At 28.8% G+C, this 18,620-nt stretch overlaps 1 protein-coding gene across 1 annotated transcript; it reads left to right on the top strand.

Moving 5' to 3' along the window:
* Nucleotides 1-13,267: 13,267 nt before the first annotated feature.
* Nucleotides 13,268-16,204, top strand: LOC129614059 (uncharacterized). The gene is made up of 2 exons (XM_055528445.1): nt 13,268-14,736; nt 14,995-16,204. Exons 1-2 carry the CDS (start codon nt 13,268-13,270, stop codon nt 16,202-16,204), a joined length of 2,679 nt encoding a protein of 892 aa, XP_055384420.1.
* The last annotated feature ends 2,416 nt before the right edge of the window (nt 16,205-18,620 follow it).

An 18,620-nucleotide genomic window follows, 5' to 3' on the forward strand; every position in this document is an offset into this window, starting at 1 on the left:
TGTTTTTGTGGTTTTTTCCGTTATCTTAAATCGTTTTAGATCGGATAAGAGCCACAATCGTGCCTTTATGTTACACATTTCTGTTGCAAATTCCTTTTCATCGGCCGGATATTTGGACAAACGATGAGATAAAGGTGGACTATAGTGTATTAAACCATGATAAGAAAACTACATAAAAATAATTTATCCAAAATTAAATTTTATTCAATAAGACTAAAATTTATGTAAATATTTGGGCGAAAATAGTAGAAGAATAGTGTTCCCAATGCACAGACTGGGTTAAGATCATCGCCTAAACCCAACAACAATGGTTTAGTTTTTGGAAAATTTTCTTCAAAGATAGTTTTTTAACTAAAATTTTTCATTTGCCATTTTCTTGGAGGATAATTTTTTGATTTTACTTCATTGATGTCCTTATTCACAGTTTTATTGAATTGCATATCATTAACTGGTTAACACATAGATTTACTACATCTTTAGTAAAGTTTGTAAGGTACATGGTAATTTTAAATGAAATATTTATGAGAAGAATTAATATTGTTCTGCAAATTGTTTCCAAATTCCCTTACACTTAACTATTGTACACGGAGATTTTTAACGTTTTCATCTCGAAATATTTATTAATTTAAACATCTTTTAAAATTTTAATCTCAAAAATATACGTCAGATCAAAAAAGGTTATCCATAAAATAATGATTTTTACAAAAAAAAAAAATGTTTTTAACATATTTTCATTTTTTATGCTGTGACATTTACAAACGTTTTGATTCAACCTTATTTAATATAAAATTTTTGCAAATAATAATAATTTTAAATACGATGATATTTTTGAATTAAAACACATTGGTACGTGCAGCTTTTATGTACCCTAAGTGTACACTACAATATATGTACAATGTATGTATATTATTTAAGGATCACAAGCGAATTCGTGAAAGATGTTCATTATGTCCTACTAAAAAAAATTTTTTTTTGCGAACACAAATCCGCAGATGGTGTAATTAATCATTCTGGAATAATTTTAATTATATTTTAGCCTTTTTGTTTTTGTTCTTTTTTTCCAAAATTATAAAACTCTCTCGGTTATTTTTTTTTTTTAATTTTTTAATGTAAAATGTTGATGTACATAGATTTAGTCTGATTTTTCTCTCTGTTTTATCATAATTTTGAGTTTTCCATAATTCTTTCCTAAGGTTTGTGTTAAAATGGCATACTTCACACCAAAATAAATTATGTATTTTACTTTCTTGTAATTTGTACAGTTTGCACTGAAGACTAACTTTGATTTGGATTTTTTATATTTCAATTATATTCTTTATAAATTAAAATCTTTTTATTTTGAATTATAATAATTGTTGTAATAACTCTACACGAGCAAATTGGTCTTGTGAGAAATAAATGAATGGAATTGAATTGAATCTCGGAACGGTCTAGTACTGATATTTTATCATATTATCTTCATATTCACTTTTCTAAATTGGCAGGTATACTCTCAATAACATAATTTTTAGATACATGTGGATACATACGTCTGTGTTCGTTCAATTACTAAAATTATGTATATGTACAAGCACAAATTCTATTTTAATAGATCCTAAAGGGCACAGATGCAACAACAGACCACTAAATTGAATAATATATTTGCTAATGCAAGTTTTCGTTTGCAAGACCTATAAAAGGGGATGAACAGATGAAAATGGCTAAAATTAGTTTAAGTATTTTTTACACGACCTTTGGTATAATATAAAATCCTTTTCCAGATCGAAAAGTTGAGAAATATAAAAAAGAAAATAAGAGAACAAAAAATTTGCCACCTTAAAATTTTACAGATAGACTATAGAATTATTAATAGATTAAATTACAACGAAAATTCAGACTAAGGGCACCCATTATAGTTATGCATGTTAATAAATTCTGGATTCTCTATAAAACAATTGGTGTGTCACTAGACTGGCTGGGATTGAATTTGAATTATAGAAAGAGAAAAATATCTGGCAAAAAGTAATTAAATTGACTTGATTTAAAAGTGACCTAAGGTGAAAATGAAACGCTTATTTTCAATATAGGTACCAGTGAAAAGGAGTAAAATAGAAAAACTTTATAAATACACACATAAGATTATTATCTAGGGTGAAATGGTAAAGGTTAATGAGTTTTACTAATTCATACATACTTCAATTGAAATCACAAAAAAAATTGGTGTTATAATAAAAAATAAGAAAAAGTTATAGTATTTAAATAGCTTCTGTATATTTATAGGAACATGGCGTTAGAAAAAAGGAATGAAATTGTTAAATTAAACAGGTGTTAGTTAAGTATAAACTAAAATTTCAACAAACTGCTTTACTTTGTTGAAAATTCTTTAAAGTTAATAAACCTGAAGGGATTGAAAAACTTGTTGAATATTTATATTTATTTTTTTAAATTTGAAACTCAGTAAAAAATGGATTAACAATAGTATTTAATTTGAAAAGTGAATTAATATTCTCCTTTTAAAGGATACCTTCAATTTATTCGATAACTCTGTTACCAGTTTTCGAATAACGTTCAAATTTCAATTGAATTTAACTACCGACATTCATTTATTTAACTATCGCGTCAGGCAAAATGTACTTAAAATTATTTTTTCACAAATTTTTAGAAGAACCTTACATTTACAGGTTTAGACTTATGTGTAGCAAATTTGTTACGTTATCGAATTCTCTTTGGTTGGCGAATTCGCTAGTATCGGGTATTCTGCAACGGCAAAATTTTTCTTTTTAAAGTAAACTTTTTAAGTATTAGTCACTATATGAGCTTGTGACAAATTCGCGAAATTGTCATATTATATTTTCACCCGATTCGCAATACATAATACAAGGTGACTCATTTCTGATACATTCGACTGATTTCTTTGAAAATTCGCAATTGATAATAATTCTATCATAATATCAGAATTATTTTTTAATTACAGTAGCTGGAAGTATGATACGAACCATTTTCATTTACAAGAAATTTTTTATACAAACTGACGTAACATTAATAACAAATGCTCGAAAAATCGCGTAGAAACCGTTCTTATAAAAAACAAGTTATGTACTTTTACCCTGACGCCATGATTTCGTTTTGGTATTGCTCCGTTTTTTTAATTATTAAAACTTTTATACGTTGTTCAATTTTACTATTCTATACCATGACTGACACAATTAATTAAGTAAAAAAATTTCTCAAAAATTTCATAATTAATTTTTTATATAATAAGTAAGGCAACCAAACTACTTTATTTTTGGTTTCATTTTTAAAAATTACCTACGTTATTATTAAAAAAAATGAACAATAAAGTTTCACACTTGACTTTTCTATACTTTTTACAAAGCCTTAAATATTATAATAATATTATTGTACTTATTATTATTGTATTGTACACTATTACTTTTATAAGTACGTTATACGTACACTCGACATCGCATAAAACAAAACCTGAGAAAAAAGACAAAATAAATATTTTTTTTATACACAATAATTAACAAAAGTACCTTTACAATAAAAAAAAATCATACAAGGAGGGCTTCGATATAATATATAGAGGCTACAATTGAATTTTTCTGTATAACTGTTATATTATTATAGCATACTTACATTATGCAAATTATGTTTATCTAAAAGTTTTTATACAGAATAAAATTAACATGTACTTCACATATACTTAACGTACAATATTAAGTTTTCCATAATTGTAACCTCAACAAGCCTTATGGAATGCTCAATGTGTAATATGCATATACTTTTTGCATTGTTATTTACAATAAGTATATTTAAGTGTATGTGATGACATTATTTTTCTCTTTTAAGTATATTGCAGTGTATTGCAATGCGACATCTGTACAAAAAAAATTCTATACTATAACATAATCTCTTTGATTATAAGAAAAAATAATTTTTTGTTTAATAAAGTTGAAGTGCAGCTATTGTTCACTCGAATAGAGTTTCCTATATATTACATGAAAATAAGAAGAGAAATAATACAACAATAAGACGTGTTTTACTTAGAACAACCAAAATAATTATGTTGGTACTTATAAAAAACTTTTGAGAAAACAATTTTTTTTTCTAAAAGTTTAAGTGCCATTGTTTTGATGATAGTTAAAATTAAAAAAAAAAATATTCGCCGACGGAATTAGTTTTGAAATATTTTATTATTATAGCTTTTTGTATTTTTTTTTCTGGGTGTATTTTAAATTGGATTGTTGTGGTAAATTGAATTGATTCGAGGAGAATGGTATTATTTTTTATGCAAATCAATGTTTTGTAAAGTGGTACATTTAAATTTTTGGCTTGTATTAAAAATTAATATTTTCATATATTTAATAATTTTGCATATTTTTAGGGGAAGTAAGAGTGGTAATGATAATTATTTTATTTCGATCATAAGTTTATTTTTTTTTATTTTATTTTTATTTATTTACACCAAACAAGGTGCTAACATAATTTATATTAATTTACAAAAAAGAAACTTATTACATACAAAATACAAAAAAAATTGCTTATGCTTAATACACGAAACAAGAAAAAAAAAATATTACTAATATTTAACCTACAAACAATAAATACATAACTGCTGATGCAGCAAAATTAGAAATTTTAAGTATAACAAACAAAAGTGAATCAAAAGAAAAAACACAAATTATAACAAAGTACAATATAGTGTAATATGATATTATAAAAATTTACTAAAAAAAGTCAAAAATGTTTCTACTTATGACAATAAAAAAAACTATAATTAGGTCAATGAATTACTTAAAAATTGTGGTAGGTTATGGTTAGTATAAAGTGTCAAGAATTTTTTTTTTGAAAGTGTTCTTGGAATATGTAGGTGAAAAAAGATAGCTAAAACGATTGAATACAGTACAACACCTATTAATGGGCTCATTTTTACCATATTCAGTTCTATGTGTCTGTTCTTTTAGAAATTTAGTGTGTCTAGTAGGCCTGACGTCATTATTGATAATCATTTTTCTTTTAATGAATTCGACATTTATAATGCCAGTTATAACGTCAAACGTGAAACACGAAGAAAGCATAGAACGGCGAGATTCAAGGCTAATCATATTTAGGGACTGCAGCCTAACTTTATAGGAAGGGATACTGTGAAAGTCATGTGGATCGTAAAGATTTCTTAAAGCAAAAAGGAGAAATTGTTTTTGGACGGATTCAATTCTATTACTATGTGTTACAAAAGCGGGATCCCAAATAATACTGCCGTATTCTAAAATAGAGCGAACCAGAGAACAATAAAGTGATTTTGTAACACAGATATTGTCAAATTCTCTGGCTCTACGCTTTATGAATCCCAGCATCTTGTTTGCTTTGGAAATCATATAATCATAATGTGCATTAAAATTTAATTTGCTATCTAGAATGATACCTAAGTCAGTTATGTGGTCGACGCGTTCTAAGGTGGAGTTTTGAAGAGAATAATTTTGGCAAACGATTGAACGCTTTCGTGAAAAGCTGATAATATAACATTTTTTAACATTAAGGTCTAATTTATTAGCACTGCACCAGTTATCAAGAAGTACTAATTTCGTTTGTAGGTAGTTAGTATCAGATATATCATTTATAACGTGGTACATTTTTAAATCATCAGCGTAGGTTAGATGAGAAATACCCGATAGACAATGAGAGAGGTCAGAAATAAAGACATTGAAAAGAATAGGGCCTAGATGACTTCCTTGAGGAACACCGGAATGAACGCGAATAGGTTTAGATTTAATCCCCTGGAATTTAACGAATTGGGTTCTCCCCGAGAAGTACGATTTGAGCCAACCTAGTAGAGGGAACTTAAAACCAAAATTAACTAGTTTACGCTCCAAGGTATTGTGATCGATGCGGTCAAAAGCTTTACTGAAATCCGTATATATTGTATCAACTTGAAAACCTTTTTCCATTAATGAAAGAACGTCAGATGTGAAAACTGTAAGATTTGAGGTTGTCGAGCGACCAGTTCTAAAACCATGTTGCTCGTTATTTAATAATGGATTGATGACCGGTGCAAGTATATTAGTAACTAATTTTTCAAATAATTTTGGGATAGCAGACTGAATAGCAATACCTCTGTAGTTTTCTATCGCTGTTTTGTCACCTTTTTTGTGAATTGGTATCAGATACGAATTTTTCCAAGCTGATGGAAAAACTCCGGTGGATATAGATCTGTTAAATATTGAAGTAAGAGGGTTTGACAAGGTGTAGCGACAATTGTAAAGAAATATTGGTGGCAGAAGGTCAGGACCAGATCCCTTCTTAACGTCTAGACTACTGATGCCCTGAAAAACATTTTCTACCGATAAATGAAAGTATTCGAAAAGCGGGTTGGTATTATTAACAAGGGGTGAAGGATTGAAATTAATATTATTAGAGGGTAACTCAGGGCGATAAATTTGTTGGAAGTTGTCAGCAAAAAAGTTACAAATTTCCGTGGGAGATGAAGACATTCTGCCATTCATACACATCGAAATCGGGTAACCTGATGATTTACGTTTAGTATTAACGAAGTCGAAAAACTTTTTAGGGTTGCTCATTATTGAGTTACCGATATTTTGGACATAATTATCATATGCCTCGTTTGCCTTAATCTTAAATTCATTCGCCAACTCATTATAATCATTTATAAGTGAGTTGTTGTCATTACCAGAGTGCTTAATTTTATGGTACAATTTATTTCTCCGGTTGCGTAAATGTCTTAAATTACGGTCTAACCAAGGTTCTTTTAATTTGTCTTTTCTACGGATTTTCGGAATATGGTTGTCAATTATTTCAAAGATAATGGAATAAAAATCATAGATAATATTATCTAAATTATGCTGCTCCAACAACGTTTCCCAATCAATTATACTAAGGGCATAATTGATACCGTGGTAATCAGCGTTCATAAAATCATATACAATTTCGTTATTGTAAGTATTTGAGAATTTATGGTTGGAATAGGGTAGTTCTAAAACCAACGCGTTGTGATGGATTGAGTTTCGGAAAAGATTTTCTTCGTCAGTGGCAGAACGAACATTAATGGTGTCATAAGCATTAGAAAATGCTAAATCCAACCAATTACCTCTACTGTTGGGGTAACGAAAAACCTGCTGTAAGTCGTTCCCATAAAAAGTACTAATGAGGTCAAAGTCTATGTCATCCATGAAATTGATAGGAAGAAGTTGGTTATCAAAATCATCGATGACAAAAGATAATGATGGTCGATTGAAATCACCCAAAATTACAATATTATCATCCTCATTCATAATTGTGAATATATCGTTACATATTGCAAAGAAGTTATTGTATGAGGACTCGTCAGAATTTGGGGGAAAGTACACCACACCTATGTAGGTATAATTTTTACCTGAGTGAACTTTAATAAATTGATGGTCAAAAGTTGAAAAAACCCTAGATGATACCAATTGACTTGGTACATGATTATTGGTGGCGATTAAAACTCAGCCCCCCCTAGATTGACCCGTGGAGTTATAATCACGGTCATTTCTATATACGGACCAAGTGCTATCAAGTATTTCTTCATTTTTGAATGAATCGTTTAACCAGGTTTCAGTGAAGACTAGAATATTAAAATTGCATGATTTGGCGTCAATAAAAAGGTTTTTTAGTTTACCTCTCAAACCACTGCAATTATGGTAAAACATATTAAGGAGCTTAACACTCTTATTGGTATTGTCAATTAAACGTATGAGATTATTTTGACGTGCAGGGACGAAAAAACTTATGCTCGTTTTCCCTTATTTTCTGCAGATATTCACGTCTTTTACTCACAAGTTGAAGCCGATAAGCTTCTAAGTCAGCTTTAGCGTCCTTAGTCGAAATCCCCTCAGAATCATAGTATTTAAGAAACAGTTCTAGTAGATCCCTATAATTGTTAGGCAAACCTTCTTGTCTAATTGAAACCTTTAAATAAGTTTTTGTCTTGCCCTCCATGCAGATATTGTTATCTTGGTCATGCATATATGCTAAGAATAAGCGTACGTTATTCAGAACACTAGGTTCACGGAAACGAGACAACGCGTAGACGCTGTCTCCTTGTATCGAATTTTGCGTCATACGAACTATTGGAGGAAGAAGCGGATTTACAAAGTTGGGAGAGTTCTTATTAGTAGCAAGGTCATTGTTTTTATCATTAATATTAGTATTATTATTATTATCATCATCATTAATATAATTATTATTACTATTATTATTATTATTACTATTATTAATATTATTATTATTGTTATTATTATTATTATTATTACCACTATTATTATTATTACTGTTATTATTATTATTATTATTATTATTATTATTATCATCATTATTCTTAACATTGTTAAAGTTGCTACTTACAACATTATTACTATTATTATCATTATTCTTGTTAATATTATTATTATTACTATTATTAGCACTATTATCGGTAGTACTGTTATTGGTAGTATTATTATTATCAATATTATTATAATTATTATTATAATTATTGTTATTATTATTGTTATTATTATTATTATTAGTATTATTATTATTATTATTATTATTATTATTATTATTAATATTGCTATTATTATTAGTTTTAACATTCCCGTTGCAATTAATATTATTACCTATGTCGTCATACCGATTAATTGTATGAGAATAAACAAAGTTATTGTATTTTTGAACCTTTTTGCTAGATGAACCCAACATATTGTTAACTGCACTATCTGTTTCAGTCTGAGTTGAACTAGTTTTAGAAGTGTTAGTAATACTATGTTTTTTATTATTGAAAAACTTTTTTGTTTTGTTAGTAGTTGAGGAAGATATTTTGAGAGTGTCATTACTATGTCTAGGCAAAGTATCCTTAATTATATTTGTAGAAACTAATTTAGAACTAGAAGCTGTGTCATACCTGTTTTTCCAACGAGTAAGAGTTAAGCTCTTAAAATTGAAAGCCTCCTTCTTATTACTGAAGAACCAATCGTACTTTTGTGGGAAAACTACTTTGAAGCATCTGTAATTGATCTTTCTCTTATTACGCAACCTCGCAGGATGAATTATATCGCAACTGTTGGCCGTTATTGAAAAGTTGCTTTGAAAGAATTTTAAAATCCACATTTTATCAGCGTAAACTGGCGCTCCTTTTACGAAGTAGGTTGTGCTATGGTCACTCGTTTCAATCATAGAGTTATGATTGGAATTCCTTAATAATTTTTGAAAAGGTACTTTTTTGCAATCCTCGATCTCATCCTGAAGAGACTCAACTGCCTTTTGAGTAGCTTCATTATTCTTTGGCGAAGGTGGTTTACAGAATTTCAATGAAATCGAGTTGCTTATGTCACATAGATTACTTTCTATGCTATCCAGTCGTTTCATTACAGCTTCAAGCACACCAGCAGAGTCAGGTTCCTTTGTAGTTTGCGGGTCCATCTTGTTATATATATCATTTATAGACATTGATATACTGGACTGGTTCGTGCTGAGTAACTTTAATTTATTAGATATAACAGAATGGTTCTCGGTGAGACAGTTAATTGAGTCCATCATTTTCTCACATTTTGATACCATAAAGTCAGATAAGGAGGAAATGCTTTTCTCCAGACGCGGATATTGTTCTGCGTGCGTATTCTGGATCGGACTTTGCTTTTTCGGCTTCTCATCAAAAACTGATTGCGAGAGACTTTCAATATTTTTTGCCGTCTCAAGAAAATTATCGCTATTCAGTTGTATTATAGACGATAGTTTTTGAATCATCCCGTCTTTTTCTTCATGAAGCGATGTAATTTTTTTATCAATGTTGTCGTACATTGCCCTTAAAAGAGAGTGCACTTGTTGGCAATCAGTGCAAACGAAGAACTCTTTCAAGGAATGGTGATATAAATCCCTTGAAGCTCCAATGCAGGCACCATGAAGAGTCCGGTGACAAAAGCCTTTACAGACAACCGACTTAGTTTTACTGTCAGTAGCTGTACAATTAACCATATTGCATTTAAAGGACATTGTTACGTTATATTAAAACTCGTTAATAAAATATTGAAGAAAAAAAAAATGAAGTGTCACTTAGACTGGTGTTACTGTATTATTACTAATAAGTGTATAATTTAATTATTACAAGACGCGATTACAGTTACAATATTACTATTATAAATTAATAACGAGTATGATTCACAAAAAAACAAAAAGAAAAGCACGAAAATAAAAAGCAAAATAAATTAAATGAAAAGAAAATTAAAAGTAAAAGCGAACACGTCTATACTGTATGAATGATAATTTTAATTGAAATGTTATTAGTAATTAACTTATTTCCAATAAGAACCTTCTTATTTTATTAAAAGTTAAAAGAAATATTATTTCAAAAAAAAAAAATTTGGTTGACAATAGAAATTTTGCTATACCTATAGTAATCTGACATATTTTACAATTTTTAGGATTATAAATAAGCTGTACCTTGGGAAATAACGTGAAAAAACGAGGTGAACTTGAGAAGAAGATGCAGAAGTTTGTTGTAAAAAAATAATTTTCTTAGCAATATAACAAAAATTTCAGTTGATTATTTCGAACTTTTATATGAATTAAAGTATTGACGGACTAAATTGTCAAAGCACTTAATAAATAGGTGAAACCGGATCAGAAAAATAAAAACGATTAAAATATGTTTTTTTTTAAGGAAATATGTTTAAAATCTGTTGCTTTCAAGTACTTTTACTTAAATATTTTTGTTATACAGAAATTTTAATTACACTTAAGGTAATTAACTTTAGATTGATTGCTATAATAAGTCTAAAATTTTTATAAGAAATTAATACTCAAAGTTTAAAAAAATTACAAGCTGAATAAAATTTTTAAAATTTATTACTTCTCATATATCGTAAAATTATTGAATTTCAATAACATTATAGGTATAACACTTTATGTATCAAAATTTATATAGATGGAGTAATCAAAATCAATTTATATTTTTTCGCAATATTCAATGTCCATGTAATAAATTGTGGTATATTTAAAAATTTTATCGTCTACATTATTTTACAATATAGATTTGTGTACCCTTACAACACAGTGTGATTTCTACCTTTTTTGATTTTTAATTTAAAAATATTTTTTATTGATTACATTTTTAAAGTATTTTTTTTTTTTTTTTTTGTGAGCTAAAATTTACTGACCTATAATTTTAACCTTTAATAAAATATCAGGTCATTAATATGATTGATATTATATTAAAAATTTTTGACATTTATTTAATGCATGAGAACAAAAGTATCTATATAATTATACACGTTAGCCGGTTTCTATAGTGTAATACAGTCAGTGACTCAAAATGTTGTATAAACGTAGGGGAGAACAAAATTACAAAAAACAAAAAAAATTGATGTCAAAATTCGAAATTTCTTTCATTAATAATTTTTCAATCGAATTTTAACATTCATAAATAAAAAGTCATTTAATAAATCAATTTTTGGTACTCTTATAACATTGATACACTGTTATACAGGAGTACATAAAATATATAGCTAAAGTAATTTAATTTCATTTTCTATCACAGTCTTACTGCTGCTATACCCACATACCAATATTACGATGAGAAATCAAATCAAAAATTGAAACAATGTCGATATCAATATTTTCTCATTAATGTTATATTATATAAATATTTTGATTTATGATGAGAGATCAAAAATAGCTATAAGATTTTGAAAAATTGTTTCATTCATTTTTAACCAAAAAAAAAATGTTATTCTTAAAATGGGAGAATCTTAGTGCGTGTAATGTACATACTTACAGACAGACATACATGTATATTATATTATAATAAGTATGACAATTTGCTTTATAAATTATTAAGAATAATTTTTGACATTTTTATATTTTTAATCAATTTATTTGTAATTCTAAAAGATTATTGTAAAAAATTGAAAATATTTTTTTCTTATTTTAAAATTTGATTATTTGATATTAAAATAATCAAATAAATAGGTTCTTTTAATAGATTTTATAACATTTTCGATATTTTCATAGGTATACAAGCGTCATTTGCTTGACATATGAACAAAATATTATAATCCTTGAAACGGTATACGAACGAAATATAAAACTCCTTTAATAATTTATTGAACACTGAATTAAAATATAAGATTATTAAATACAAAAATATCAAACCCACCATTTATACTTTTCTGCCTTTGAATATTAACTAAATGTATTTGTTTGTCATAGACAGCTATTGAAGTTAAATAATTTTTGCTAAGTTTATATGGGCTACGGTAGGCTAGTTTATATGGCTTCTACGGTAGGCTAGTCACCTACCTAACTACTCTATGACTATAGAAACTAGGGCATGATAGATATCATGCACTAGCCCTATACTCCTCCTAGGAGTGAAGAAGGAAAAAAAAAAAAGTTTATATGGGCAAATTAAATTGACCAAAATTTCATAGTATACAAATTTAAATGACGAAAATTTTGCATTTTTAATGAAACAGGTTTCGGGAGTAACCATAAAGTTTAAGAAATTGTACAATTTTATGAATAATTTTTAAGAAATCCTGAAATTAATTTTCTATTATTTAGTAGGTAAAATTTTAAAATTTAGTTCAGTAGATACAAATTTACTTTATTATGTTTTTACTTTAACCCTTTCAACCCGACTGGTATACATATGTACCAGTAAAATCAAAACATCCCTAAAAATTAAAAATGGTATTGTATTTGGTTCTCTGCTATACCATTTACCAAACTTTAACGCAGTTTTTTTCATCACAGACGCTTCATTTTATATACATGTGCTATTACACTGTTCGAAATCCGGGTCAAAATGGTTAATTGGAATTCCAATTAATTGATTGATTATGGGGGTTGGAAACGGGGTAGTATGCGAATAAAGATGATGGGAAGCTGTCACATCAACCTAGCCTCTACTACTCAACACCAAATCTCACCTTCACGAGGTCCACCCTGTTAGGTCGAGCAACCCTTACGGAAGATTTGGTAACCAATCCAAGTGGAGTAGTTTGGGTCGACAACAAACGAGATTGGTGGGTTAAATATCGGAAAACAAAGAAGATATTTAATTTAGTAGCGTCTGTCCAGCAACTGGCGGCTACAAGCGGGTGACTGTCTTGGAGCAAGCGGCTCGCTATATAAATGTGTTAGCTGGCGGGGCAACCTCTTGTCCCTGAGTTATTTTTTAATTCTAAAGGCGGATGAACAATTGAATTGTCAACGGCATGGGCTTCAGAAGGCAACGGGAAACCACTGAAGTAACATTCCCAAGAAAATCTTTATGAATAATCAAGAGAATCAATGGCCCTCAGTCTCCGGCGCAACGAGGGTGCTAAGAATCCCCGGAGGTAAAACGAAAAACAAATTAAACATTGGTACATGGAACGTTCAAAGTTTATATGAGGCAGGAAAACTTGATAATACCATATTAGAAATGACAAGATTAAACATCAATATTCTCGGTATAAGTGAAATGCGGTGGCCAGATGCCGGCGAGCTTAAAAAAGATGACGCTACGGTTTTCTATTCTGGTAATCAAAATAGGAAGCACAGCAACGGAGTGGGCATGATTATCAAGGGCCATGCTGCGAAATGTGTCTCAACATTTATTCCGCATTCCGATAGAACAATGCTGGTCAAACTAAGTGCAAAGCCTGTTAACATCAACTTGATACAAGTTTACGCACCAACAGCAGATAAAAGTGATGAAGCTATTGAAGAGTTTTACCATGACATCGACGAATTAATGAAGCTCACTAAACCACAAGAATTGAATATCGTATTAGGTGACTTCAATGCCAAAGTGGGCTCCACTCAAGTGGAAGGAGTAACCGGTCATTTTGGTTTAGGAGACAGAAATGAAAGAGGTGACAGATTAATTCAGTTTTGTCAAGAAAACAAAATGAAAATTGCCAACACATGGTTTAGTTTACCGCCAAGAAGGTTATATACGTGGAAATCGCCACAAGATAACGATCTACGCACTGTCAGGAATCAAATTGATTTCATACTAGTTAATAGGAGATTCGGTTCATTTGTTTCGAGGGTCAGTACTTATCCAGGTGCTGACGTTAGGACAGACCATAATCTCTTACTAGCCAACATCAAAATCAAGCTTGCAGTTATTCAAAGAACACCACAAAGAACAAAACTGAATGTAGCTAAATTGAAAGATATTTCAACAAAAAACATAGTTACTGCAGAAATAAATCAAAAGCTGAGCGAAATCAATTTAGAAACAAACAACACAAACGATATCTGGACAGAAACGAAAGTAGTTTTAAATCAAGTTGCTAAAGCCAAATTGGGTAACCAACAACATATCACAAATAATAAATGGATGACTGAAGAAATAATAGAACTCATGAACGAAAGGCGCAAATATAGAAATATAGATCCGGTAAAGTACAAACAATTAAACGGAACCATCCAAAGAAAAATTAGGTGGGCAAAAACAGAGTGGCTTAATCAACAGTGTCAGGAAATAGAAAGATTACAACAAGTCCATGACGATTTTAACCTTCATAAGAAATTAAAAGAAGCATCCGGTATTTATAGAAAAAAGACTTCATCCATTTTGGTAAATAAAGAAGACAAAGTTGTTTTCGATATAGAAGAAAAGAAGCAGGTCTGGGAAGAATACATAAAAGATCTTTTCTCGGATAGTAATAGATCGATTTTGACTGAGTCAGCAACACCACATCTAACTGGTCAACCAATCACGAAAGGGGAAATTGTACAAGCTATCGAGTCAGCCAAAGAAAACAAGGCAACAGGTCCTGACGAAATCCCAGCAGAAATAATAAAATTGATAAACGAAGACAATTTACAAATATTTGTAAAATTATTTAATCAAATATATGATACTGGAGAATACCCTAGGGATTGGTTAAAATCGACTTTTGTTACTTTACCAAAGAAAATAAATGCAAAACGGTGTAAAGAATACAGGCTAATCAGCTTAATGAGTCACATATTAAAAATATTTCTAAAAATAATCCAAAACAGGATATATAAAAAATGTGAAGCAGCAATGGGGCAGTCACAATTTGGTTTCAAAGCAGGTATGGGTACAAGAGAAGCTTTATTTTGTACAAAAGTTCTGGTTGAAAACTGTAAAGATGTGCAAAAAGATGTTTTTATTTGCTTCATAGACTACGAAAAAGCCTTCGACCGAGTCCAACACGATAAACTAATCGAAATTTTGCAAAATATGGACATCGACCAGAAAGAAATAAACTGCATTCAAAGATTATATTGGAAACAAACAGCGGAAATCAAAATTGAAGCGGAAACAACAAGAGAAATCGAGATTCTTAGAGGTGTAAGGCAAGGTTGTATTCTCTCACCTATACTTTTCAACGTCTACTCAGAGAACATATTTAAAGAAGCAACCAGTGATGTAGAAGAGGGTATCAAAGTTAACGGCATCAACATTAATAACATCAGATATGCAGATGATACCACTTTAATAGCTGGTAGTATCGAAGATTTACAAACTTTATTGAACAAAGTTAACCACTATAGTAAACAGTTCGGTCTTCATATTAACATCGATAAAACTAAATATATGGTTGTAAGCAGGAAAAACAACATCAACAATACGAGGCTTTTTACAGATAATAAAACAGTAGAAAGAGTAACTAAGTTCAAATACCTCGGATGCTGGCTTAATGAAAGTTGGGACTCTTCAGATGAGATAAGATGTAGAATTGAAGTTGCCAGGGCGATGTTCTTCAGATACAAAAAAGTTCTTACCAATCATGGTATCAACATCGCACTAAAAGTCAGATTCGTTAAATGTTACGTGTGGTCAGTATTGTTGTATGGAATGGAAACGTGGACTCTGAAAGTAGCAGAAATGAATAAAATCGAAGCTTTTGAAATGTGGCTGTACCGGAGAATTTTGAAAATTCCTTGGATAGACAGGGTGTCCAATGCCGAAGTGCTGAGAAGAATAAACAAAGAACGTGAGTTACTTACCACCATTAAACGCCGAAAAGCAGCATACTTCGGACATGTTATGAGAAACTCAAAATACCATCTATTACAACTCATAATACAGGGCAAAATACAAGGAAAAAGAGGCATCGGAAGGAAACAAATTTCATGGTTGAGAAACATTAGAAACTGGACCGGTTTGAGGGACTTGTCAGCCTTAATGGAGTTTTCTAGAGACAGAGAGAGATATAAAGAAATTGTCAATAACATCAACTAATATGGATATAAAGATCGCCAACATTCGAAAACGAAGGGGCAGAAGAAGAAGAAGAAGATTGATTATGAGAAAATTCGAGCAGCCCAAATTTTTTCATTAGCCATTAATTAAATTCCTAATTTTATTCTACATAAATTTAATTAACCTATAATGGCAAGGTCTTTAATTTTAAATTATAATTAATTTCTAAATAAATCAAATTGAATTGGAAATTAGTTAGTTACAAAATGCTGATTAATATAAAATTTTTTTAACATAAAAATTTATAACAGTATTGTTAACTAGAAAATTTTCATAAAAAAATGTAAAAAAAAAAAGATTTAGAGCCTTATTTTTTGACGGAAAACATAATAAATCAATTTTCTTCAATATCTAGGTATATGTACAATTTTTTATCCTTACATGCTTTTCGCATTTTCTTACAATATATACTTACTTTTCTTTTTCATATTTATTATATTTTCTTTTAAATCAGTTAATACTTTTCTTATTCTTGACATTTTTTACGTTTTCTACATTGTTTTGTTTGTATATTTACTGTATTATTTCTGAAGGAAAACAAAAATTTTCTCCTTTATTAAAATGTAAGCTGTTAAGCAGAAAATTATAAGATCATTTTTTACAGTACAGGGTATTAGAATCGTTAAGGTGTTCATTTCCGCTTAGTATAAAAATTTTCAAGGTTAATTTAAATCTAGGAAACAATTTGAATTGGATACGAAATTATGCTGCTGATTTTTGTTTATTATGATAAGGAATTTATTTAATTTTGTTAAGTTTCTTAATCCTCATTAAAAAAAATTATTAAAAATTAAACTTAATTTAGGAGTTAAATTGAATTTTGAAAGCTCACAACGCTATTCCGTACGCCGATTAGGACTTTGTTTTTGTTGACTATATTTTTGTTGAGCCAATTTCTGACAATTATAAATAATGAGACAAAATATATTAATAATGAAATTTTAATACAATGGTAACAACAATAAAATAACAATAAGAGAGAAAGAGAGAGCGAGGAGATTAAAACAAAGTTCTAATTCCAAATTTTGCTCTTCTCTTTATTTTCAATTATTAATAATCTCTAATTATTGTATAAGGTAAGCAAAAAAACTCACAACCTTGCCACGAAAAGTTTTTATAAATATATACTTCACATTATATCCTATTATACTGAGGAATAACTACAGTTATGTCTTAAATTAATTTTGTAAAGCAGACATAAAAATTTAAGATTTTGTTTCAACATTTTTTCTGGTTACATAGTGATTAATGATGATATTTAAAAATTTATATATATATATTTTGTACATATCTACATCTAATCCAATATAATTATATTTTTTAAAGAATAAGTACTAAGTATTAACTTTATAATACTCAAAGATTTAAATACATTTTATATAACTGGATTTTAGGTATTAAGGTATAGGCAAAATTATTTTAAAAAATTTTAGCAAAGTTTTTCATGTCTTCATCAAAATTATTTGTGCAACCGCGGTTGTTGCTATTTATATGTATGTATGTATGTATAATTTTGTATTATATGGAGAATTTTATTCATTAAAAATTAATGCTCAGTTTGTACCACAGTTTCGTTTTCTTTTTCTTCGAGTTTTTCTCATTACATTCCATTCAAACCTGCCTGCTATTAAATATAACGTTAATCGAGTTTTCATACATCCTTTATTCTCTCGTTGGAAACAATTACCAATAGATTTGGGGAGAACTTTGTGCTTGATATTATATTTTATTAACTGCACCAGTTCTGACCATGTACGATTTATAAAATATCTTCCGGAAGACCCTCTTGGTTCTTACCTATAATAGACAAGAATCCTTTATTATTATACAATGTGTTACTATAGCGTCATAATTATGGTTTGACTTTTCATTCTAAAAACAATTTAATAAATTATTTTACACATTTGAAGAAAATTTCAAAATAAATAAATAAATTTGGAATTACTAAAAAAATGGGAAAAAAAACAGGAAATACGAAAATCATTCATAACCTTTCTTTAAATATTTTAAAATTTATATTATCATTTCCTTTCTTAAATATTGTTTCACATTATTATTATTATATAGGGAATTTTCAGAATATTACCTTCAAATTTTTGAAATTATTTTAAATTTCCTGTTCTTTTATATATTTGTACTGAAAATGAAAATTAAGTGTGCCAAAAAAAACAAAATGGTTCAAGTTTATTTTTAAAAGAGAAAATTTCAAAATTTATTCAACAACATTTTATTCTACGATTGCAATTCTTAAGTAGTTGCTTTTACTATACCATATTTTATATACCAAATTTATTATGTATACATTACACATTCTATTTATTATATACATAAATATATGGAACATATTATACACATTATATGTGTATTAACCTAAAATTTTAAGATTCAAAATGCA

The sequence above is a fragment of the Condylostylus longicornis genome, unplaced genomic scaffold (genome assembly GCF_029603195.1).
Source record: "Condylostylus longicornis isolate FDR11 unplaced genomic scaffold, ASM2960319v2 ptg000100l, whole genome shotgun sequence".
Classification (NCBI taxonomy): domain Eukaryota; kingdom Metazoa; phylum Arthropoda; class Insecta; order Diptera; family Dolichopodidae; genus Condylostylus; species Condylostylus longicornis.

What these genes read in the sequence shown, in the direction of transcription:
- LOC129614059 (XM_055528445.1), top strand. Translation starts at nt 13,268, where the DNA reads ATGAATAATCAAGAGAATCAATGGCCCTCAGTCTCCGGCGCAACGAGG. An exon ending in GAAATTGTACAAGCTATCGA is followed by an intron (nt 14,737 to 14,994) that starts GTCAGCCAAAGA and finishes AATCCAAAACAG; the next exon opens with GATATATAAAAAATGTGAAG.